The 27,163-nt window shown below is 32.1% G+C and overlaps 1 protein-coding gene and 1 long non-coding RNA gene across 2 annotated transcripts; both read right to left on the minus strand.

Annotated features, from left to right (window-relative positions):
• Positions 1 to 12,381: 12,381 nt before the first annotated feature.
• LOC145306105 (C-type lectin domain family 4 member M-like) lies at positions 12,382 to 17,209 on the minus strand. The gene is made up of 9 exons (XM_080148057.1): positions 17,171 to 17,209; positions 16,731 to 16,769; positions 16,164 to 16,208; positions 15,787 to 15,831; positions 14,758 to 14,886; positions 13,752 to 13,835; positions 13,392 to 13,447; positions 13,161 to 13,227; positions 12,382 to 12,514 (listed from the first exon to the last, which is right to left on the minus strand). Exons 3-9 carry the CDS (start codon positions 16,192 to 16,194, stop codon positions 12,510 to 12,512), a joined length of 417 nt encoding a protein of 138 aa, XP_080004183.1. The 5' UTR covers positions 16,195 to 16,208; positions 16,731 to 16,769; positions 17,171 to 17,209; the 3' UTR covers positions 12,382 to 12,509.
• A 588-nt stretch (positions 17,210 to 17,797) lies between these two features.
• On the minus strand, positions 17,798 to 18,999 carry LOC145306351 (uncharacterized). Its single transcript, XR_013874997.1, has 3 exons — positions 18,966 to 18,999; positions 18,455 to 18,566; positions 17,798 to 17,886 (listed from the first exon to the last, which is right to left on the minus strand). It is a non-coding gene; the product is annotated as an uncharacterized LOC145306351 (long non-coding RNA).
• Positions 19,000 to 27,163: the final 8,164 nt, after the last annotated feature.

The raw sequence follows: 27,163 nt of genomic DNA on the forward strand, positions 1-27,163 counted from the left end.
AAATGCCTAGAACTTTTTTGTTATTGAAGCTGGAGGCTTATAATTTGGGGTATTGGGTCTTCTTGTGGCAGTCTTTCAGCAGTTAAAGCGTGTTATTTCTTGCAGGCGTCCTTTAAGTTGAGTGTTCAAATGTTTCAAACACTTATTTTAATCTACAGAAGAAATAATTTTGTGTAATGTCGTAAGGATAAACATATATTTATCGGTCATTGTCTTATCCCTTTAGATCCCTGCAAATATTAATTACATAGTAGATGCGATACGACTAATATATCTATCTGTATACCCCTGTTATATGGGGGGGACATATCAATTGAGCCTAATCAGGGAGGGAGGGGACATTAGAATGTAAATTATTTCCATATCTAAAGTTTTATTATAGTGCTATTCGTTGGCTTAAAAACTTTAGTACCTTAATTATAACTAGCGGCTACGCCCCTAGAGGCCTCTAATGGCACTTCAAAGGTTTGGTGTTTTAAAAAAAATAATACGATACTTTGCAATGTTACGTAGGAGTCTCTATTCGAGAAGAAAAAAAATCGATTTATTGTGATTTCTCTTGGGAGGATGGTGGTACCCTCCCCCAAAATAATTTTAACCTTCCTGGGACCTATGAGAAGCTACCCTGTTAAGGAGAACCTTATCGGTTCAACGGTTAGCGAGATCCTGTTACTTTATTATAAGGATTGTTTGGGTTAAAAGTAGTAGTGTCCAAACCTTTGAACCAATGATATTAATCTAAATAAGGGGATTTTAAATTTGTTTACCATCATTGGGAACGTACATTTATTTATCGTCCATTGTCTTATCCCTTTATATCCCTGAGCCTAGTAGACGTTCACCGCCCATTTTTATGGATACTTAAACCAGTCCTATAATATAAAGTAGTAGGGTGTTTTTTTTTGTCTGTAGCGAAGGCTCTTGCTATCCGCTGAACCAATATGGTTCTTCTTCACAGTGAAGCTTTAAAAAGGCCCTGGGAAGGTTTATAGCTATTTTGGGGGAGGTTACCACCAACCTTTAGCTGATTTTAACATAGATTGAAAGGAAAAAAAAATTTACAGTCCAATGTCCCCTCCCTCTCTGGTAATTATATATTATAAAGATGTAATCTTGTGATTGGTGTATTGAAAACTAACTATCTGTGCTCTGATTGGAGAAGCTTAAGTGTCGTACATCATTCAACCAATTAGAGCGCAGGTAATTTTCAATACACCAATCACAGATGTCCAAATTAATTAACTTAAATTGTATTTGCGCTTTTAAATAAAGAGTTATACAAAAAACGAATTTTATAAAAAATCCTTAAAATTTGATTTCAAATCTACCTCTAACTTAAAATTCTTTCCAACTTATATATCTTACTGAGTAATTTACAGTCCAATGTCCCCTCCCTCCCTGGTAACTGATTGGTTGATTCCAAGCTAGTAGTGTCCAAACTTTTCAACCAATAAGTTTAAATATTTGTCATTGGGTATGTATATTTATTTATCGTCCATTGTCTTATCCCTTAAGATCCCTGATAACTATATAAAGATGTTATTCATAGCTCCGGGTGTGGTATTAGAATCATTTTATAATGTCCATTATTAAATACTCCTTATTCTTATATGGTGCTCACGATATAGTTATTATTAGGAGGCAGGGGGGGAGGGGACATTGGACTGTTTATTACTTTAGTCCCCAAAGTTTTATAATAACGTTTTCCTATTCGTTGGCTTAACAACTGTTGGGACTTTTTTTATTGAATTTTGATTGGTTGGTTCATTAAGTTAAATGTACAAATGTTTTAACCACTTATTATAATCTACAGAAGGGGTAATTTTATGTATCATCATTTGGAATGTACATAGAGTTATCGGCCATTGTCTTATCCCTTTAGATCCCTGGGTAACGATACATATTGATATAGTTATTATTAGGAGGCAGGGAGGGAGGGGACATTGGACTGTTTATTACATGGTACCCAAAGTATTATTAGTTGTCTCCAAAACTTTGGGTTCTTTTATGGAATTTTTATCTATATAAGGGGTAATTTGAGCAATCATCATTGGGTAAGCAAACCAATTTTTTTATACACCATTGTCTTATCCCTGAAGATTTCTAACATATTAACGTAGCTATTCTTTATCTGTACGTACGTCCGTATGTCATTATGATAATTTAAAACAGTTAGACATCCTGTCACTTTTATATAAAGATATTATTTTTGTATTAAATTCTTCAAGATGTCAGTATTTTAAATTATAAAGAGCAAGATAAGGTTTTTAAGCGACGCTTTTGTTTAATTAGGATCGGTCAGAACGGTTAGGTCTTTTCGTTTATATAGACATTAAGAGATATAAGTTTTCCGGAATTGTAATGTAGGGAGTAGATTTGAAATCTGCATCAAATTTTAAGGATTTTTTAAAAAATTCGTTTTTTGTATAATTCTTTATCTAAAAGCGGAAATACAAATTAAGTTAATTAATTTTGGCATCCGTGATTGGTGGATTTAAAAAATCTGCGCTCTGATTGGATGTCGTACATCATTCAACCAATCAGAGAGCAGGTAGTTTAAAATCCACCTATCCTATTGGTCAAAATTAATTAACTTAAAATGTATTTCCGCTTTTAGATAAAGAATTTTACAAAAACGAATTTTATAAAAAAATCCTTAAAATTTGATGCAGATTTCAAATCTACTCCCTACATTAAAATTCCGGAAAACTTATATCTCTTAATAGACATATTAGAATTGTCTTATCAATTTTAAACTTTGCATTATAATTCCTAAAATAGTTATGTAAGATTTAGGAAACGTCGCAATTCTATAATCGTTATCAGAAAGTCCGTATGTCCATTTAAAACAAATAAGTACAATATTATAAGCAATTCTATAATCAAATTAAAAAATGAAAATAAGTCTTTTTACTGCACCCTGTATATACGCAATTTATGTTTAATTTTGTTTAGACTTAAAAATTAATGTTCTGCTTATCAAGTTCTGAAACTCAAGTTGTTCGTTTGTCCTTTCCTCTAATTTCAGAGCTTTGCTTTTATGGATGTTGACATCCTTGTTTTATAGTTTTGCTGATAAAAATTTAATTATGTAAGATATGATTAGTGCAAACGCTGCATGATTCAAACATTAGCGTGGGATTATGCAATTTTATTTAATTGCAAATTGTTCCAGAGAATGCATCATATTTCAGACAATTGGGCTTCGTATCCGTACCCAAAGTAGTAGTAATAGTAACCAAAGTATTAGCCAAATACAATTTTGTGTGGAATTATGTAATTTTGTTTCATTGCAAATTGTTCCAGAGAATTCATCTTATTTCAGACAATTGGGCTTCGTATCCGTACCCAAAGTAGTAGTAATATTAACCCAAAGAATTAGTCAAATATAATTTTTTTGTGGAATTATGCAATTTTACATTTTATTACATTTTAAATAGTATTATAAATCAGAGAATCAGTAGAAATTAAATTGAAATTGTCTTCTAGAATATGGACTTATAGTAATATAAGTCAAATTAATTCTTATGTACCTAAAATAAGTAAAATATTCTACAAATCTGCTCTAATTTTATGATTAAAAGCAATTGGATATCTATCTTTTTTTTCTATCTGCCTGTCTATACGTTAGGATAACTAGTAGGATCCTCACTTAGAAGGGGGAGATATCAACCCGAATTTAGGAGTACCATCACCATTGCTCTTGGAGCAAGTCCCAAGATGGTTGAGGGGGAGGCGGGTGAATATATTCCACCAAAATATTTTATGATGGCCAAATCCCATTTTTGGGTGCTAAATGACTTTGTGACTTGTAAAAATCTTTGACCCAGGCAGTGAGCGACAACAATTTTTTTTTGATGGGATTTAAAGTTTTTTTTAAAGACCCTAATGTTAAAGTTTTTAGAGGAAAAATTAAATACGGGTATAGTCCCTTTCATGACAACAACTCTTAAAGGGTGTTTAGTTGTATTTTAATAGTAGATTTTCTCCTATTTCTACCAAAAGCTACTGTGAAAATAAAACTAAATGCCCCTTAAGAGTGGCTGTCACAAAAGGAACTATACCCGTAAGTACTATTATGTATTTTGGGTGGTAGGGGCTGTCTCGTCTTTACTATACCCACCCCCCTCTACCTATCCGCTCCTTGGATATAACTGATTCAAGCCCATAGTTATAATTATCCTAAGTTACCCGCACCGACCTCTGGCCAACCCCCTTAACAGTTGTTAACATGGGCGTATGTACATTACCCGCACCCTACTATGTATGTACATTTCTCGCCCCCCCTCCTAAATTACCTGCACCCTTCTAAATTACCCGCATCCACCCTCTGGCCGTCCCCATAATAGTTGTTAACGTGGGCGTATGTACATTGCCCGCACCCTACTATGTATGTACATTTCTCGCCCCCCTCCTAAATTACCTGCACTCTTCTAATTTACCCGCATCCACCCTCTGGCCGCCCCCATAATAGTTGTTAACATGGGCGTATGTACATTAATACCATATTATTCAAATGGCCCATTTCTTCCTATTAACAAAGTATTTCTAGTTGCCAAAATTTGATTTCATAACTTTTTTCCTGTATGACTTTGTAACCGATTAATATCCGGTCAATTAGAACCGGTTCTCAGCCATACTGAAAAATTATGTATAGCGTAGCATTATATCCAGTTTTCTCCGAATATAAAATTTTTGGAAATATAAGAACGGTTCTTGTGCTACTACGTATATTTAGGAATGGGGGTTGATTTCGAAAACCAAATTTTTGTATTTGGTAGAAAAATAGCTTAAAACCATCACAGGACCAGTAGGTATATTCCCTGAAGAATAGACTCCGATCGGTTCAGTGGTTACCGAGATCTTAAGGGACGGACAGACTTACGGACGGACAGACAGATATTATTCTACTTTGTATTATAGATACATATATCCTAATATTGTACTCTAAGTTTGCTTAATGTTAATAAGACAATGGACGATAAATTGATGTTCATCTCCAATGATGACGATACACAAAATTACCTCTTCTGTAGATTACAATTAGTGGTTGAAAAGTTTAGTCATTACTAGTTTGGATTTTAAGAGTTGATTTTTGAGATGCTTCGCTTATTAACAAAACATTATCACTCAGCTTTTACCAAGAACGAAATTAATTCAAGAAATTTTTTTTTGAAACTTGTACGTATTTTCAGCTGTCGTTGAGGGGGCAACAAATAGTAAAATTGACGACCTTTCCATCTGACCCCCAAATATTATTTTAGATTTATTTCTGATTATTAAACTGCCAAAATTTATAAAAAAAAAGATTTAGTTTGAGAACTTTTTTACTCATAAACATGCAAAAAAAATAATACTTAATTTCATAATAGTACACAAAGTTAAAAAAAACTTTCTTATTCAGTGTATTAACTTTTCAACCATTATCTTATATTATCATTAGGGATGATTTTGTATATCATAATTGTGGATACACATCAATTTATCCTCCATTGTCTTATCCCTTAAGATCCCTAAGACAATTAGTATTTAAAACGTTTACACACTCAACTTAATGAACCAATTAATCAAATTTCTATAAAAGACCCCAAAGTTGTTGAGCCAACGAATAAGAAAACTTTGGGGACCAGTGTAATAATCAGCTCAATGTCCCCTCCCTCCCTCACGAACTAAGATGACATTTTTGTTAACAGCAAACGCTCTGAATAAATTATTAATGCTTCAATTACGCTAATTTTGCGTAGGCGTCGCATTTTACCAGGGAGGCAGGGAGGGGACATTGGGACTGTAAATTATGCTGATTCCCAAAGTTTTATTTGTTGGCTTAAAAACTTTGGGTACTTTTACTGTTGAAATGTTGATTCAATACTAGTAGTGTCCAAACGTTTCAACCATTAAGTTTAATCTACAAAAGGGTTAATCTTGTTTATTATCACCATTGGGGATGTTTATCAATTTATCGTCCATTGTCTTATCCCTTTAGATCCCTGCACCCTATAGGTTCAAGGAATCAGAAAACAAGGATAACAACATCCATAAGTAGCGTAGCACAAAAATATAATTGATGGACAAACGGACATTTTTGAGTTGTTTAGTTGTCAAAAAAAAGAGAATAGTAATTTTTCGCATCGTATTATAAACAGCTTTCCGCGGATATAAAATTTACAATTATAGGTTTAAAATGTTTTATTTATACCTGAGATGCCGAAGGTTCCGTATAACAAAACTGGGTTCAATCTTATGATTGTACATTTTATATTCGTAGAAAATTGGACATAATACTAGACATAATTTTTCTGTATGGCTGAGAACCGGTCCTAATTCACTGGATATTAATCGGTTTAGAAGATATACGGGAATATATATTATACGAAGTAGAACGATGTATGTCTGTCTGTTTGTTTGTAGCGAAGGATCTCACTAACCGCTGAACCGATCGGGTTCTCCTTTTCAGGGTAGCTTCTCATAGGTCCCGGGAAGGTTTATAACTATTTTCTTTGTGTGAAAAATACCCCCCCGCCAAAAAAAAATTAGTTTTCTTTTTAAAACTAAAATTAAAATAGTGGGGTCGACTAACCCACCCCCCCAAAAAAAAAATATTTTTTCTTTTAAATCTAAAATACGAAAAATTAGTTTAATCAAACCTCTTGGGGCAAAGCCCCCAGAGGCTAGGGGCAAAGCCGCCTGTATATTATAAAGAATAACGAAACCTCTTTTAAAGCCTGACTGACAGACTGACGTGACGTACTTGATGTTTATTAGTACAGGGAATCTTCACGCAAAATTACAGCTGCCTATCTTAAATAGCACCCGAGATATTCAAAATTACCCCATATAGCGTTACAGACGAATTGACAGACGGACAGACAAAGTGAATTATAGAATGTCTAAACAGATGGGAATTTATCGGGGAGAGAGGGGACATTAAACTATAAACTACATGGTGCCCAAAGTTTTATCCGCACAAATCATGGTTATAAACATTGGGTACCTTAGTTAGTTTAAACTAGCAGTGTCCAAACTTTTCGAACAATATTTATAATTTGCAAATATAGTGATTTTGTTCATCAATCTTGGGGATGTATACAAATTTATCGTCCATTGTCTTATCCCTTAAGATCCCTGATATTGAGCTACATTACTTATTGTTATTACCATACCATTTATCTCTGACGCAAAATGTTCAATCACCGTACGCAAATAGTGCGTAGGCGTTGGGGGGCACCTTTCTTATTTGTGCGTAATCTAATCTCACATATGTACATATAGAAGATAGATGGTAATAAAATGCCATTTCTCAAAATCGTACGCATTCATACGCAATGTTAGAAAGGTGACGCAAATTTCAGATCTCAGTTTTTGTGATTTGAAAAATGCATCTTAACCCTTTACAGTCGGGCCCCTTGCCGCACCTTAATCAGTCGGGGGGGGGGGCGTTCAACGCCCCCCCTTATTATCTCAGTTCCTATTAGAGCTAGAGGGCTAAATTTTTGTGTGCAAGTCCCCTGTTTGATAATGAATTTCCGACCTTTTATAAGTCTAAGTCAATTTTCGCTTCCTTCACCCTTTTATTTAACAACCTTTGTTTTTAGGTCCTTTTTTACTTAAAAATTTCAAACGGCTGTAATTTTCTTATTTTTGAAGCTAGAAGAAAAATTTTTTTCCAGAAAATGTTAATCTTTATGTAAATTTTACATTAGAAATATCAAAATATAAATTTCAACGGCCGCAGCTGTACTTGGCAGCTGCCAGCCGCCGCAGTCGGCGGTCGGCGGGAAAACGGCGGCGGATCTTCATGAAATTTTAATATGTTATGTAGACATGTAAGAAAAGCTTAAGTTAAAAATTTGAAGTCTCTAAGTCAAAAATTGCGGCCACAGGAGCCTTTTAAAGATTTCTGGAGACCTGGAGGACCAGGACCTGCAGGATTATACCTGGAACCTGAAAGTGACTTGAACACCTGTTTTTCATATAAGGATGTACTACTAGAGGATTTTTTAGTATTTTGGTATGATAAAATGCTTTGTTTTAGTCAAAAAAATATTTTTGCTCTTTACCTGGATGACCCTGCCAGGTTTGCTGGCATCCTGTGCCCACCAGGATGGAGATATTCAAAAAATTCCAATTCTCAGTTATGTGTCATACCCATACTGAAAAAGTCAAGCAGTTTGGGCTCTTCATCTTTCACACACAGAAAATGAGATAGAAAAAAACGGATGGGGGGGCGTTCAACGCCCCCCCCCCGACCGTTAAGGGTTAATATTCTAACAAATCAAATAATGTTGCAAGCATAACTTTTATCTGATGATGGGTTAAGAAAATGCTGTTTCTCAAAATTGTACGCATTCATACGCAATGTTAGAAGGGTGACGCAAATTTTAGATCTCAGTTTTTGTGATTTGAAAAATGCATCTTAATATTCTAACAAATCAAATAATGTTGCAAGCATAACTTTTATCTGATGATGGGTTAAGAAAATGCTGTTTCTCAAAATTGTACGCATTCATACGCAATGTTAGAAGGGTGACGCAAATTTTAGATCTCAGTTTTTGTGATTTGAAAAATGCATCTTAATATTCTAACAAATCAAATAATGTTGCAAGCATAACTTTTATCTGATGATGGGTTAAGAAAATGCTGTTTCTCAAAATCATACGCATTCATACGCAATGTTAGAAGGGTGACGCAAATTTTAGATCTCAGTTTTTGTGATTTGAAAAATGCATCTTAATATTCTAACAAATCAAATAATGTTGCAAGCATAACTTTTATCTGATGATAGGTAAGAAAATGCTGTTTCTCAAAATCGTACACATTCATACGCAATGTTAGATGGGTGACGCGAATTTCAGATCGCAGTTTTTGCGATTTGAAAAATGCATCTTAATATTCTTTTATCTGATGATGGGTAAGAAAATGCCGTTTATCAAAATCGTACGCATTTATACGCATTTTACAGACTAACGGATGCACATGAATCGCTGTAAAGTGTCATGTGTAACGCAATAAAAATACTTCTAAAAAGAGGGATGAGACGTATTTTTATGACTTCACACATGACACTTTCCAGTGCTTCGACGGACGTTAGTTTTAGTTTTAGCCCAAAAATAGGCGCAACTCATTACCATGCACAGTTAGGGCGTCTCAAGCAAAGGTAGTGCAATCAAAGGGTTAGTTATCTGTTAGATGTTACTTAACCTAATATCCTTGGGTGTTACAGTATCTTATCCCATAACAAGCGGGGTTGGGGAAGCTCTGAAACGGTAGGACAAACGAACATTAACAATCGTAGAGTGTCAGAACTGAATAGAGAGAATATGAATATATAAGTTTAAATAAACTTTTAAGTAAATTTGTTGCACAAGTACTTAAATACATGATACTTTTTAAGGACATACTTATATTCAGAGGAATTCATTATATACAAGCTTCGCTTAAATATTGTACTATGTTGTCCTAGGAATCAGTATTACAAAAATCAGATGAATAGGGTAATTATCCAGGTATTAGTGTAGGTAATATTGAAGTGCTGACACTTATGGATTTTGAGGTATCAGACAATGTTGTATCCTGTAGCTAATATTGAAGTGCTGACACTTATGGATTTTGAGGTATCAGACAATGTTGTATCCTGTAGCTAATATTGAAGTGCTGACACTTATGGATCTTGAGGTAACACTCAATGTTGTATCCTTTAGCTAATATTGAAGTGTTGTCACTTATAGATAGATAGATATGTATTTCAACATAAGCATACAAAATAATGATAATAAAATTATTACACATATTCACATATTTTTATGCATAGCTTGGTACTTTCATAACCTGGGTTGGCCGTTGCATAAGCTGAAAATACCAGTTCATGACAAACATATTTAAATAAATTTTATAAGGTTTCTAGCTACATCGAATTTTAATAAGATAATCATATTGGATATATACATATAACATATAAATAGGTTTAAACAGAACAAATAAATAAATAATGTTGTATCCTGTAGCTAATATTGAAGTGCTGACACTTATAGATCTTGAGGTATCAGACAATGTTGTATCCTTTAGCTTATATTGAAGTGCTGACACTTATGGATCTTGAGGTATCAGACAATGTTGTATCCTGTAGCTAAAATTGAAGTGTTGTCACTTATAGATCTTGGGGTATCAGACAATGTTGTATCCTGTAGCTAATATTGAAGTGTTGTCACTTATAGATCTTGGGGTATCAGACAATGTTGTATCCTGTATGTAATATTGAAGTGCTGACACTTATGGATCTTGAGGTAACACTCAATGTTGTATCCTTTAGCTAATATTGAAGTGTTGTCACTTATAGATAGATAGATATGTATTTCAACATAAGCATTAAGAGATATAAGTTTTCCGGAATTTTAATGTAGGGAGTAGATTTGAAATCTGCATCAAATTTTAAGGATTTTTTATAAAATTCGTTTTTTGTAAAAATCTTTATCTAAAAGCGAAAATACATTTTAAGTTAATTAATTTTGACCAATAGGATAGGTGGATTTTAAACTACCTGCGTTCTAATTGGTTAAATGATGTACGACATCCAATCAGAGCGCAGATTTTTTAAATCCACCAATCACAGATGCCAAAATTAATTAACTTAATTTGTATTTCCGCTTTTAGATAAAGAATTATACAAAAAACGAATTTTATAAAAAATCCTTAAAATTTGATGCAGATTTCAAATCTACTCCCTACATTACAATTCCGGAAAACTTATATCTCTTAATAAGCATACAAAATAATGATAATAAAATTATTACACATATTCACATATTTTTATGCATAGCTTGGTACTTTCATAACCTGGGTTGGCCGTTGCATAAGCTGAAAATACCAGTTCATGACAAACATATTTAAATAAATTTTATAAGGTTTCTAGCTACATCGAATTTTAATAAGATAATCATATTGGATATATACATATAACATATAAATAGGTTTAAACAGAACAAATAAATAAATAATTAGTATGGAATTAGCAATGCTATTTACACTATGATACAATGGGGTTAGAGAGTTGTTAAAAATTTTACAACAAATTTAGGCAGATTTTAATTATTTTTACAGACAAAACATTTTTGCTTATTACAGTTAAAACTCTTGTACTTATCTAATGATTTCTTTTTAATGAGATTTTTAGTGGAATTTTTAGTTTCAGAACACCTTATAGCAGTGTCTAGAATGTTCCATGTTTTAACAAAGCAAACATTGGGAAAAGTTTCTAAGGTTTTATGTTTAGGTAAAGGTACTTTTAATTTCATTACTCTGTTGGAAAACCTTGGTTCAAAAATATCAAGTTTTCCAAGTAATGGATCTACATGAGCATTGTACTTTGCATTAGCGACATATCTCACAGCTTGCTTTTGTTTTAATAATAATCTATTCATTCCCTCACATTTAGCATTACCCCATGTTATAATAGAAAATTCCAAGTGCGATTTTACAAGGGAATTATATATAGATTTACGAATTTTAGTTGGTGCAAACTTTTTCAATTGATTTAATACAAAATTAGCACTAGATACTTTGTTAATAACTGAGTTTATATGGTGTTCCCACGTTATAAACTCATCTAGATGAACACCTACAAATTTAAAAGATTTAATATTACAATCATTCCCAATTCTTTCAATCTTTTCACCACCAATTTTTATGTCTAGTGAATTTTGAAAACACTGCATTTGTTTGGTTCTAAAAACCATAAACTTAGTTTTGGCAACACTAAGTGAAAGTTTATTTGCTTGAAACCAAAGTTTAGCTTTTTCTAACATTAAGATAGAAACCAGCTTATAACAACAACTAGATTAATTCGGAAAAAATCACGAAACCTTTATGTGTTTTTCAGCTGTCATTGGGGGGTAACACATTGTGAAATTGACGACCTCTCCATTTGCCCCCCAAATATTATTTTAGATTTATTTCTCTTGTTGGTTATACCTTATTCCTGAATATAAATATATTATACAGATACTATTTTCCTTCTGAAAGGCTGTCCATTTGGGACAAAAAGTATATACAGAAATTTCCCCTTTTCTAAAAATTGCCTTACAGCCCTTAGTTAGTTTGAAGCACTCTAAAAACTAATTTTCGAAAAAAGAAGTATTCTAAATGCTTCTTATCCGGGGGTTACATGTCCTTAATAATATTTGATATAATTCAGAGTGAAAACTCCAGTGATATGAATATTATTAAGGCCGTACATCTAAGGTACCTATTTGTTGGCTCCTAAGAAAAGGAACCCCCAAAATAACCCCCATCTTTTCAGTATATCTAAAAGTAATTATAAAAATCTTAAGCTTTAGACAATAAGACAGATAAACATCCTAGATAAATAGAATAAGTAGTAAGTCAAAATTTAAGCCAAAAATAATTTATTTTGTGAATAATTTTAAAAATAATGAAAAAATACAAAATAAATGTTTGATATTTTTGTCCATAATCATTTCCAGCATCCAGGCCAAGGTCATCAACATTCAATTCATTCAAGCTAAAATAAAATTGATCAAGCAACATAAGCATTTAATAGCAATAGAAAGACTAGAGTATAAGGAATTCCTGAGCCCATAAATAGGCAAAAATAAATAACATGCATAGTCCAGACAAGAGTAATAGAATTAGAATTTTGGTTGTCTGATGGGTGTTACTTCATTATTTCAGTTAATCAAGGAGGGAGGAGACATTGGGTTGTTTATTAGACTTGTCCCCAATGTCTTACAATTAAATTTTCTTGTTTGTTGGCTCAACAAGTTTGGTGACTTTTACTGAATTTTGATTGGCCGGTTCAATATTTTTAGTGTTCTTACTTTTAACCACTAATTGTAATCTACAAAAGGGGTAATTTAGTGTACAATCATTTATCATCAATTTATCGACCATTGTCTTATCCCTTAAAATTGCTGTCAATTAATACCTTAAGACCTTTGGAAGAGGCAAAAAAGACCCATAATTTAAAGTGATTTTTGCGACAATTTTAAATATTTTGCATGATTAAATCTTAATTGTTTTGTCTGATAATAAAAGAAAAAAAACATTTTTTGTACTATAAATTTATGTTAAAAGTTTTTTTTTTAAGGGAAAGATTGTCTTAGGTCATAAATCATGTTTAATTTCAGAATTTAAGTATCTGTAATTACCTGGTATCTTACACACAGCATAGCGGTTAAGTGAACACTCATTGTCATACCATCTCTCAGACCTAACCTAAAGTAACAAACAAATAAAAGAAAATGAACTCCCTCTTATTTCCTATTTATTTCAAAATAAAGGGGGGGGGGGGGGCTTTAACTCAAAAGTCCGAGGGGAAACATTTCCATTTTAATATTAGTTTTTGTAAAATTGTCTAAATTATCATAAAATTTGTTTACCGCGATGCAGTTGTGAATACGGCCTGTACCAGTCTGATACCAGACAGAGAATGTTACTAAATAATAAAAATTAAACATTGATGTGATACAAATACTCTAAGAGATTAAATCTAAAATATCATTTGTATGTAATATAAGTAAAACATAAGCTGAAGGATAGTTACTTAAACACAAAACTTAATTTCTCTATAGATTCTACTATAGATTAAAGTAACAGAATACCTTCCAATAAGTTTATATGACCGCTTACATCTTTCAGGAAGAATTCCATTGGTCCTGGAAGGTTTTAGGCTATATTGGAGATATTAAATATATACATCTCTTACTTATTGCCAATTACAGAATATATTTAGATAATACCTGGAGATCCATCTGTCCACACCCAATTGCCTTCTTCCTCTGCATCACTTCCACCAAGCCACACATCATGGTTTGGTAAAAGACCTAAATAAAAATATAAGAATGTAGTTAGACATGATATTTATTCTATTTGGAGTTTCAATATTATTACCAAACATACTAAAAAGTCCGATTTATAACTATTTTGGAGAGGGTAGGAGTACCCTTTCAAGAGAAATCGCTAATAGAAAAAGAATTCTTCCCCAATTTTTTTTTTACTTTTTCTGTTTAAATCTAAAATTAAAAAATTCAACTCCCCCTCCTCAAGTGCCCTTAGAGGCCTCTAGAGAGCATAGTCGATAGTAAATTACAAATACCATATCAAGTTAACGTTTGGGGTTTTAATTTTTCATACAATTATTTTTTAGATGTTAAAATTTATATTCTGCTTTTTAAGTTTTGACACTAATGTTTGTTTGACACAATCTTGTTAATGTTTGTTTGTTGTACTATGATTTTATAGTTTTGCTTTTATGGATGTTATAGATAAAGTCTTTTTTTTGGGGGTGGGTATTTTTTTACTAGAGGTGATTTCTCTTGGGAGGGAGGTGGTACCCTCCCCCAAAATAGTTATAAACCTTTCTGGGACCTGTAAGAAGCTACCCTGTTAAGGAGAACCCGATCAGTTCAGCAGTTAGTGAGATTCTTTGTTACAGACAAACAAACAAACATCCTTTTACTTTATCATAAGGATTTCAAAGCAATGTCAATCTAAATGTGTAAAAGAGATTAAAAACTACCACTTTTAAAAATACTTTATCAAAAGTTTAAAGCCTAAAATTATTTTATCTCAATATTTGAATGTCAGGCTGGCTCTTATTGCCAAAAATTATAGACTTTTATTTTACACATAGAAAATGAGTCTATCAATTTCAGAGAGTGGAAAGGCCTTCCCCAACTCCTTAATATTTAAAAGTTTGATTTAGCCCTAAAAAATAAAAATATGAATAATACATTTTTTACTAACCTTTCACAAATTGCCATTCTTCGCTTGTTTTGATGCTTGCCAGGTCTCCTCCAGCTCTCTGACATTCTGCTCTACTATCATACCAGTTTCTTTCTCTATCTTTTAACACTTTGTATTCGTAAAACGTTCCTATACAAAGATTAATTGGTTGTATGAATTAATTTGTTCATATTTCATTGGGTACATTCTATAGATATTTCTATTAGAAAATAGTTGAAGATTTAAAAAATTCAATAATACATTTATAATTCAAAATCAGAAAGCATAAAAATATTATTTTAAATCGAAGGATTTAGAAGCTAATATGGATCTTGTAGCGTCTATGGAGAAGTTTTAGCTAAAATCAATCATCATATTCTTTTAACTTTTTGTAATCATGTATAATTTTTATGAAAAATTATTATGTTTAACTTTTAGCACCCATATTTCTTAGGAAATATAGGTGATAAATGATGCTTCATATAAATTTTCTCTTTGATTGGGGAAAAATTCAAAATCGACGTTATAGAAACTGTATAATATATTTGAGCAATTTCAATTCAGTTTCCTATATCAGTTATAGGATAGGTTTTTAATATTTTTACTTTGCTTAAATATTCTATATCCATTGGTAAAACAGAATAAAAAAATTTGATTTATTAATTTTATAGAAGCAAAGCTACTCAACACTGCAAACCAAAAATAGGCAAATCTGAATTTTCAGAATAGTAGCTTTATTATTCATTTAGGATGATTTTACTATCAATATAAAATGTAGATATATCTTTAGGTTAAATGTTTTTACTGTTAATTTTTTTATTAACCCTTACAGATCGAGCCCCAATTCCCACCTCAATAGACCGGGGGGGGGGGGGGGGGGCCAGGGGGGCTTATTTGACCCCCCTCTATCTCGGCTCCTGTTACAGTTAGAGACATAAAATTTTTTTTATAATATTTATAATATTTTATAATATTGATGTAAAATATACATTCTTAATGATGATAAACAAAAAAACCTCCTCATATAGATTGAAATATCTATCTATCTACCTGTGGTTGTGTCTTCAGCCCATCCATCAGGACATCCAATGCTTTCTAAAGTAGGAAAATTAATATTATAAAGTTTTGTGCATGTGAATGTTCAGTAATATCTCTGAAAGAGATCATGAAGTAAAATTATTTTTCCTATGCCCTCATTAAAACAGTCAAGTTAAAAAAAATGTTTGCGCTGCACACATTAATTTAAAAGTCAAAGTTTGATTTATTTTAATTTTGAGCATGTATATTATATAGTTGGTGTCTTGAACCAAATCATGTACTGTTTTTCATTTATTATCACTGTCTATCAAATATACACCTTATATATAACTTTTCAATACATTTATGTGTCAACAAAAAGGTTCAAAGTACAACAACATGTTACTTACCACATGGCCTATAGCAGCAATCATCATCCATTTGATTCTTACCAACTAATGTAATAATAATTATATTAATTACAAAAAGAATCACAATGTTCAAAAGTAGCAATGCTCAGAAATCAAAATAATCAAAAATAATTAACTAATAAAACTAATCAACAAAGTTAGTAATTGAGTTATTGTCAAAAGAATGTCCACATAGCCAAGAAAAATAGATTTAGTATAAGGTAATAAGGTAAATAAGGTAGAGCCACCCCCTCCCAAATAGTATAGAGTAGATGTGTATTGGTCAGCAAAATATTATCAATAAATCAGTGTTTATATTAGATAGCAGAATTTGCTAGATAGATGGACTCACTAACAAAGGGGTTATAGCCAAAGCCATTATGGCATTTCTATGTCAGCCACTTTTTTGTAAGGTAATAAAATCATTGTAAATATTTCATTTTTTAAAATAAATAAAAGATTTACAAAATATAAAATTCTAACATGCCTAAATTAATGAAATGAGCTATCAGTTTTAGAGACAGGTCTATCTAATTATAGAAAAGCTGTGCTTTTGAAAATGATTACATGGATAAGGACAGTTGTTTTCTCCACACTTCAGTCCCTCTAAATCAATAAAAAAATTGTAAATTTTTATGTCTATTTAATTACCAATAAACAAGTATTTTAATTTGTATATCTATGATCAAAACAATAGCTAAACAATCTCTTCTGTAAATATAAATTTTTGGTTGTAAAGTTTGAACACTGCTAGTTAGGAACTGACTAATCTAAATCTAATAAAAGACCCTAGAATTTTGGAGCCCACTAATAAGATGACGTGGTTATAAATCTAAGTGTACCATTGTAATTTACAGTCTAATGTCCCATCCCTCGCTGAAGTCTGTACTGATAAAACTTAAGGTCTTGCTAAAATTGTGAATCTGGTAGCAAAATATTAGCTTCAAAAAACACATTATTCTTCTAAAAAGTTTAGATATAAGACAGTTCTAGAGAATTTATTGTACCTGCACAATCAGCATCACTGTCACAATCTCCTCCAGCTATCCTGCGGTTAATGAGCCCTCTACTTCCTCAACAACTTAGGAATAGGGAAATTCTGACCACATCATACACTTCAGAGTCGTTAATGTATCCGTATATCCTTGTAATAAAGTTATAGGAAGTGTGTCTGTTTGGGTTTGGGGACTCAACTCCTTCATCCTCAAGTGCCCCTAGAGACCTCTAGGGGTGTAGCTGCTAGTAACAGTAACAGGATCTGACTACTTTCTGTATAAATATTGTTCCCAGGTACAGGAAAGGTTTTAAATATCTTGGGTGAAGCTACTTCAAGCCTCCAAGGAGGAAAAAATACCCCATTATTTTCTTTTTAAAACTAAAATTAAAAGAGGGGATCAATCCCCACCCCCTTTTTACTCAAGTGTTAGAGGTCTCTAGGAGTGAGCAACCAGTATAACACTAAAACATTTAACTATTTATAACTGACTTATTGATTATGGACAATTTGTAAGAAAAAACTACTCTTTTCTTCCAAAAATATGTACACGTTTTAGTTTAAAATATGGTTGGATTGTTCTAACACTATGTTCCTATTGGTTCATTTAAATCATGGGCATCTAGACACTCTATATCTATTAAGAGGGTAGAGAAAGTTTAGAGCATTTCCTGCAAACATTAGTTGAGGAGCAACAAGAATCATTATCATCCACTGCGTTGCAGAACTCTTAAAATAAACAAGGATGATTAAATACATACAGTCGGGGATCTTAAAAGATAAGTTAATACACAATTCATATATAAACAAAGTTATCCATTCTGTATTAAAATTGTTGGTTAAGCAGATTGTACACTAAAAGTTTGGAACCAACCACGTAAAGACTTAATAAAAGTATGCAAGTTTTAAAGACAATGTATACAACTTCTTTTAAAAGCAGAAAATTATCTTTCTGCCCCTGATAAACTTTAATGATTTGTCAAAATCAACATAAAACTATTTCTTTTTTAAATTGCATTATGTGGTAATATTATATGAGTTTTAAAAGTTACTGCTTAATTTAGATCAGAATATCTATGATGCAATTTGAGGTGAACGTTATTGCTTATTTAACAAACAGCAAGTCTTTGAACACATTCAGGTTAAACAGCAATTCCAATAAAAAAGTAGTTACAATGTTGATTTTGATTTTTTTCAGGTAATAAATACCATGCATTTACAAAAGACAATGATGAAACTGATCCTAATATGACAGGTAAAATGAGTCAAAGATTTAATTTACAAATAAAATAGTTACCCTCCATTCCCCCATTGTCTTCACGGAAATAGAAGTTGGTATTTGATATATTTCTAACAATCAGTCTCTGATTAGGCACTGTACGTTCATACTTCCAAAAGTCACAGTGACCCTGAAATTTGAAAGAAACATTAATTTTTGTGCAATTGTCCTTATAATACGGTGATATTTTACAATAATATTACAAAAACCTTGATGATGTGATAAAAAAGCCTGTTTTAGTGGAGAAACTTCTTAAAAGTGTGCTGTGTCTGTCTATCTTTCCTTCTTAAAGTATGGTTGGGATTGTAATTTGGAGTGCATATAATTCACTTCATGAAAAAAGGAGAAAACTGAAAGACCCTAAACTGTACTCTAAGAATATGACCCATACTCTTAGTGAACACTCATGATGCAACTATTAATGTTATAGAATTGTTAAACTTTATCATATTCTTATCTAACTTAATATTCTATGATTACACCATAATAAGCAGCTCTTAGTTGAAAAGAATTTTATAAAAATTCCTACCATATCATGATCAAATGTAAATCCAGCACAATCAATCCCTGAACAGTTCAGCTTAAATCATTTTAATACAATTTGTGGCCTCTTGAAAAGAAGTTGATAGTGACATTATTTCTGTTCATCTGGTATGCTGCCACTTCAACATAGGAATACTACATTAAGGACTGTGAAACATCTTTTTAGATGTAACTGTGATGTTAATAATAGTTATTTCTCGCGTCGTATTATAAACAACTTTCCACAGATATAAATGTACAATTTTAAAATAAAACCATTTTTTAGTCCTGAGATCAGGGGCGTCCAAGCTTTTTATTTTGGGGGGGGTAAAATTTTTTTGAGGGTGGGGTAATTCGTTTTTTGGGGGGTAAAATGGTGCGCGAAGCGCGCCGCAAATTTTTTTTACCCCCCCCAAAATTTTTACCCCGGGGGTAAAATTTGCTTGGGGGGGGTAATTACCCCCCCTGAAATCTGTTGGCAGGGGTAAAATTTGTTTACCCCCCCAAAAATTTACCCCCGGAGTAAAATTTTTGGGGGGGGTAATTAAAATTTTATTAAAAATTTAGTATTAAAAATGCGAGCGAAGCGCGCAAAATTTTTTTTTGTTAGAGATTTTTTATTTTGGGGGGGGGGGGGTAAAATGAAAAAAAATTCGTTTGGGGGGGGATAATCGCCCCATTACCCCCCCCCCCCCCCTTGGACGTCTATGCCTGAGATGCCAAAGGCATAGGCTAAAAAAACTGGTTTTAATCTTATGATTTTACATTTTCATAATCATAGAAAATTGGGTATAATATGTTGCTAGACATAATTTTTTTTGTATTGATTAGAACTGTGGTTCTAATCCACCGGATATTAATGAATAAAAGAAATATCATTAGTCTATTGATTACGAGATACCTACAGAATTCACCCCCCCCCCCCTCCCTCCCCTTCCATGATTTGCAATTATAGGAAGATTTGAGCTGTATGCCTAGACGATTACAAGTTGATGCACATTGAGTAAATCCATTCCCTATACTCCTCCCTATAGTAGAGGGACCAACCAGCTTCACTAAAATTAAAATTTTAAATTTTTAAAAATTTATAAATATCCCCAAATCTAGATAACCTCTTCAAGACATAGTTAAGTCATGTTTTGGTGTATCTCATTCTCCAAAACAATTCTTGTTAGGAAAGTGCATGAATACATTAACAAATGTCCTACAGACAAACAACCTAATATTTTTATCTGGAAGTCTTTACTATGCCTGTTTTGTGCCAAGACATGCCCCCTACTGTGAGCCATATTAAAATTTTACATCCAATAGCACTAGGGACCCTTTTTAATGTCTTTATTATTAACTTTACCTGCCCTAATAACTTCAAGCCCATTAACTACCATATCTCTTGAAGGGAGAGGGGTGGTCACCTATCCTTACCATAGCCTAGAACCTGCCCAGGATCATTAATAAGTTTCCAACTTACATACACAATGACAAATGTACTTTTTGTTATACCTATTCCGTGTACTTACCAGTTAAATCTCTTCTTGTATATGCATAGTTTTGTATATTAAAGTTGGATTTTATGATACCATAGCACATAAAAATTAATAAATATTCTTTTAAAATCATCATCTTTAGTCTGTAAGTTTTTTTTATGTTTTCGATCATGTATTTTGGCCATAATCATGTCAAAATGCCTACAAAACAGACCTTTTTCAACCTAGATACTGAAACAGTTTCTTTACAAGCCCAAGGAATCAGTTTCAAATATCCTTCTATATCATGAAAATTAATGAAAAGGTCTGTTTTGTAAGCATTTTTAAAGATTTATGTCCAAATACATGATCGAACACTTCAAAAACTAACGAACTTTAAATTAATTAAATTAATTAGGAAAAGTTTTATAGAACATGATGTGACTCTGCTTTCTGTTGACTAAAAACTAATCATTTTATTCTGCACCATAAATGTTAATAAATTATTCATGCTTTGATTTTCATGTAATCAATGTTTGACCAGGGAGGAAGGGACACCTGGCCTATCAATCTAAACACCATATAAAAACAGCTCAAAAGCTGTTCAAAAGCAGCCCGAGTGACATAGATGTATTTTGCTTAAATATGCTCCATAATAATAGAAATGTTGACAAGAAATTTCATTCGTCTGTCTTAGAATAGGAACCGAAAAAATCACGTTTATCCCATTATTTTTTTTATGGACATACGGACGGACAATTTAAATTATAGAGTAGCCTCGCTACTAAAAAAGGGGGATTATTTACTGTATTCCTGAAGCTGAATACAATTACACAACTTTAATGATTAATAGTAATGTTTAATTATTTTTTTGTTCAATTGATATTAAAATGGCGTTGCTACAAAAGACCAACTCTACAAAAGAACAACGCCTACAAAAGACCAACTCTACAAAAGACCAACGCCTACAAAAGACCAACACATATTATATATATTGTTATATAAACATTAAATTTATTAATAATGTATTACATAATGAATACATGGCCGCAGCGCTCGACCCCTGGCCTGCCTAGCCGCGGGCGCTCGGCTTCCTTGCCTATAACCTAACCTAACCTTACCTAAATATTGTAAAAAATAATAAAAATAAAATTTTTTTTTTTTAAAAACCACTTTTTGTAAAATCCACGATATTCTAAACTATAAATAAATTAATGTACTTTAAACATTCATACATATAGGTTAGGTTAGGTTATAGGCAAGGGGGCCGAGCGCCCGCGGCTAGGCAGGCTAGGGGGCCGAGCTCTGCGGCTATGCACTTCTAGCATTACGATTTTTTAATGTTGGTCTTTTGTAGGCGTTGGTCTTTTGTAGAGTTGGTCTTTTGTAAGCGTTGGTCTTTTGTAGAGTTGGTCTTTTGTAGGCGTTGGTCTTTTGTAAGCGTTGGTCTTTTGTAGAGTTGGTCTTTTGTAGCAACGCCATTAAAATTGAATCAAATATTGGTGATTTTTCACTTTCCACAAAGTTTTTATTTTTTGTGACTATTAATATGAAAATGCAAATATTCTTATATTTCCCCTACAATAAACGCTTTCCTGATGTCAAACAAACTAAAATTCAAATTATAGAAATAGACTTTAGCTGCTGGTTTTTTTTCTTGCAAAGTTACTCCAAAATTGCTCGTGTCTGTTTGTTCTTGGTGCTAGGTTAGCATGATTTCTATTACTATTTCTTCAGAATAAAACTAGGATGAACACATTCCAAAAATAGCGAAGCTCAAAAAATACGGACGGACAAACGGACAATGAGAGTTATAGAGCAGATGTTAGTTAGCCATAAAGAAAAAATAATGTTTTTGTTAAATTGTATAAAATCACGAAACCTTTTAAATATAATCATATGTTTGTCTTCGGTAGCATGACTGACAGAATGATGGACCAAGCAAATTATTTATCTTGAATAGAAAATCATATTTCCACTCATAGCGTTATGGATGGGTTGACGGAAAGACAAAGTACATTTTATAAAGTAGCTTACAAAATAATATTTTTAGTTATTAGGGCGGCCTTAACACTTTTTTCCGATCACTTTTCTTTCCTCTTTTTCTATAGTATAATCGGTATTATCCTCTTAGAAATTTTTTTTTCAATATTGAAAATTTGAGTACACCCCCCCCCCCCCCCCCCCCCGACAGCGAACTATGAACTCTGGCTGCAGCGCTCGGCTCCCTAGCCTGCCTAGCCGCAGCGCTCGGCCCCCTTGCCTAAAACCTAACCTAACCTAAAATAGTTGTTCGTCGGTAGTAGGGGGGGGGGGGGGGGGGCAAAATTGAAAAAAATTGAAAAAAAAGAGGATAACGCCGTACAATCATTATTAACGTCTTTAGTTAAGACGCGGTGTTAGGCCAAGATTCAAACCTAACACCTTCTTGAAAACAAATGAATGCACTTTGTGTTACGCTACAGTCGCGGGTTGATTAAAACAATAATTAAAGCAATTCATTAAATTACATAATATTTATTAAAAAACTAAACAAGAGTTTTGAAATTGCTAGTCTAATTTTCAATATGAAAATTACATAAAGCATTATGTAATTGATTTTACTAAAATACATACAACTTAATATTTAAAAAAAAGTTTCAAAAAATAAAAAATAAAATTAAAACAAGTTAAATATTTAATTGTATAGGCAATAATGTACGGATCTAAAGTGATAAGACAATGGCCGATAATTTGATATACATTCCTAATGGTGATTCTCAAAAAAGTCCCCAAAGTTGTTAAGCCAACGAATAAGAAAACGTTAGTGTAATAAACAGCCTATTGTCCCCTCTCTCTCTCTGGTAAGTATAAGCATATTTGTTTGTAACCTTACGTCAAAGGTTCGAAATCATGCAATAAATTGTCATAACTTAATTAAGGGATAGGCCAGATATTGCACAACCAATTCCTCCATCAACTTTTTTAAAAGCGAAGCTGTTCTATAATTAGGGCCGGTCCGTACGTAACGGATAGCTTTTTCCGTTAATTTAGGCATGTTAGAATTGTCATATCGATTTCAAACTTTGCATGATGATTTCTGTAGTAGATAGCGTATCAACTCTATAATCGTTACCAGAATGTCCGTACGTCCATTTTAAACATGTTGATTTTTAATTTTTAACAATTTTGTGTGTGTGATATAATCATCCGATTCATCTGATTTTTAATGTACTGATTCCTATTACAATATGGTACAATGATATAAGCGAAGCATCTCTATAATAAAGTTCTAAAAATTTCAGCAAGTCCTTAAACAGTATTCTGTATTTTAGAAGTTTTGTAACAAATTTACGTACAATTTTGTATATTTATATTTTGTATATTAAGTTCTGACACTCTACAGGAGGTAATGTTCGTCTGTCATACCGTTTCAGGGTCTTCGCTTTTATGGATGTTGTCATTCTTGTATTTTGTATATTCAGTTCTGACACTCTACAGGAGTTAATGTTCGTCTGTAATACCGTTTCAGAGGTTCGCTTTTATGGATATTGTCATCCTTGTTTGAAATCAAACCTCCAGTAGCAAATAAATATTGTCGAAAGAAAGGATTTAAATTAAAGGGATCAATAGAGCATATATTAAGAAATATATTTTAATATCAATGCTATTAGAATATTCAATTCCTAACAGACTGCGTGAATTATAAAGTACATTCCCTACAAACAAATGTATAATCTATGTATGTATCTAAATAAATAAAAACTTTGACTAGAACATTAAATAATCATTGGATATAAAACTATGAAAACCAGGGATCTAAAGGGATAGGAGAATGGATAATAAATTGATATACATCCCGAATTATGATTAACAAAATTACCCTGTATATCGTAATCATTGGTTGTCAAGTTAACTAACCAAAGTCTGATTAAAGTACCCAAGTTTTTAACAAAAAAGCGAACATTTTTATAGATATTTGAGGACCAGTGAATTTACAGTCCAATGTCCCCTTCCTCCATGATTATATATATTAATTTTAAAAACTAGATTCAAAATAGTGTATTATGTCTTTTGGCACTGAGCACAAATTTATTTTTAATTAAAACCGCTACAAAATTTCTTGATTATTATGCAATCTAGCCGAGTATAGCAGATACTCTAGTTTATACATCTCTATTGGGGAGATGTAATGGAAAGTGAAAGGGTAGGTTGAGGGACAGTTATACATGGGGGTTTCCCGGCACTCTAGTGTATGCTGCTTCCACCATCTGAAAACAAGGATTTTTATTACATAAAAGCGAAGCTCAATAGGTCAGACATTATAAAAAATATGTTGGAAAATATAATACATACCAAGAGTTCTTTAAATATCAAACCTTAGACGTTCAACATTTGATTATGAGTTGAGTAATTATGGTAATTTTCTAATGGAAAAAAAACATTTTAACATTAACAGGATGTTTTTGAGTTTGTCTGTCTGTCTGTTTGCATTTAAGGATCTTGCTTATCGCTGAACCATAATGGTTTTCCTTTTCACAGGTCCTGGGAAGATTTATAACTAATTTCGGGGAGTAGAAGATATAATATGAGTTTCCAAAGGAAAAGGGAAGTCGATTACAGCCAAATATATATGTTGTATCTTCTTAATCTTTGAATTACCCCAGTAGGTTTCGTGAATATTTCCTAGCATTGTTGGCCAGAATGGCCTTCCCTAGTCCCGGCCCTGGTTGTAATAAACTTACCCATCAGTCCTTGAAGATATAATATGAGTTTTCAAAGGAAAAGGGAAGAATGTCATATGTCCTTCATCTTCACTGCTCAGAATCTAAAAAATAATTATAATTAAATTATTATCCTAAAATTAGGGTAAAACACTAAAGGAAAAAAGGGTTAAATAACTGTACCTCCACATCACAATGTCCTTGTGCCGACTCAAAATTGGGTCTTTAAAAATTGACCAATGGTGTTGTGAATATTAACACAACCAAGTAAAAGAAAACAATTTAATAGCAGAATCTAACTTAGTATTCTATTGAGCAAAACCGAAATAGTTATAAACCTATGATCTATGAAAAGCTACCCTGTTAAGGAGAACCCGATCGGTTCAGCGGTTACCGAGATCATTCGGTACAGATAAACAGACATCCTGTTACTTTATTATAAAGATATATTCATTTTTAGCTTTAGAAAAGTAACAAAATTAATTCGTAGAATTTTCACAAAAGTTTCAGAAGATTTCTTTTCCTGAAAAATATTTATTCTTTAAAAGCAAAGCTTTAATATAATTAAATTCAAATTCAAATTCAAATATTTATTGGGACAAAACAACATATACATTTAATATTCAACATTCATAAATGGTAATTACATTGCATTAAGAATTTATTAATAAACTATTTTTTATATAAACAATGAATACTATAGGATTAACACAATATAATACAAGTATCCAAGGACTGAAAAACGCCTGAGGGCGGTGTTGACAGCCTTTTAATTTTAGACTTCGATTTAAATGTTTTTTTTAAGCGGTCTTTTATATAAGTAATATATGTACACTATATACAGCAATATGCAAGGAAGGATGTTTAAGAAAAGTAGGGGGGGGGGGATAGAAAAGTGGAGATAAAAATGGGGTCTCTGTGCGATTATAAAAGAGATAAAATCAATCTTATTAGACGTTCACTCAAAGCCCAAAAATAATGGACTTAAAAGTGTATTAAACTGTATATAAGACATTTGCGAATATATTGATACCATTAATTTGCCTCTTAGATAGAAAAAAGTATGTGTTTTTAATGTTTTTCTCTTGCTTCAAATCAAATTTCAAATTTGAGTCACCAAAAATGCTAAACTAATTTTTGCTCTAGAAGAATCAATTTTTGGAGTTAGAAAGTGCTTAATACCTCATTTTAATCGCCTGGCATTGCTTTATAATATACAGGTAATGACTTGGTTGTTTATAGAACAGCTGACTAAAAAATCGAGGTTTTGTGATAAACCCACTTTTGTTGTTGCTCCATAAATTATATTTTTTCTCCCAATTTTTTTAGCTGTAAAGAAGCTTTATATATTCATATAACATCCACCTAAATTTGACTTTTGGTATTTTATTTATAACATCACCAGAGGGAATTGAATTTTAGAAAAAAAATATCAATTTATATTTTACACTGCTATGCATTGTTCTTGTTCTTGTTTCTAAAAAAAATTTATATTATTAAAAAGAGAATTATTTAACGCTTCTATAGGTATGTTTATCATTTTTCTAGGCTAAATAAAACTATAATTAGACCATTTTAAAGTTACACATCTTAACATATTAACACAATTATTAAAGCGGTCTGTATTATTAAGCTGGCAACCCTTAAAACAGCTGCATTTCATTATCCTATTATATATATTAATTATAATATGTATAAACACACTTAATTTTTTAACTTTTTATTGATGGAATACATATGTTTCTCTATAAAAATAGATCATCAGTTCCAATAAAGATGTATAAAATAAGAGTTAAAAAAAATATATATATATGTCAATGCATTTTGAATCCTTTTAAAAGACTAAATAAGAAAGAAGTGTTAGAAAATTGTGCCCCCTGTGGGTTTTTTTACTGCTTATATCCTCTTGGGGTTGGGGGGGAGTTAGCATCTTTATATAAAAAGGGGGAGGTGTTTAAAGAGAATCTTTAAAGAGAAAAAAATAGGTCATATTTTATCATTTGCAGTTTTACAAATTATACATATTATATAAAGCTTTT

This window comes from Acartia tonsa, chromosome 14 (genome assembly GCF_053477335.1).
Source record: "Acartia tonsa isolate MP-2025a chromosome 14, ASM5347733v1, whole genome shotgun sequence".
In the NCBI taxonomy this organism is placed as follows: Eukaryota; Metazoa; Arthropoda; class Copepoda; order Calanoida; family Acartiidae; genus Acartia; species Acartia tonsa.

Bases quoted from the DNA above. Each gene is read 5' to 3' on its own strand.
- LOC145306105 (XM_080148057.1), bottom strand. From the start codon at position 16,194: ATGGATGATGATTGCTGCTATAGGCCATGTG. The intron at 15,832-16,163 runs GTAAGTAACATG...TTCCTACTTTAG, and splicing joins TTGCTGCTATAGGCCATGTG to AAAGCATTGGATGTCCTGAT. The intron at 13,836-14,757 runs GTTAGTAAAAAA...ATTTTTATTTAG, and splicing joins AGAATGGCAATTTGTGAAAG to GTCTTTTACCAAACCATGAT.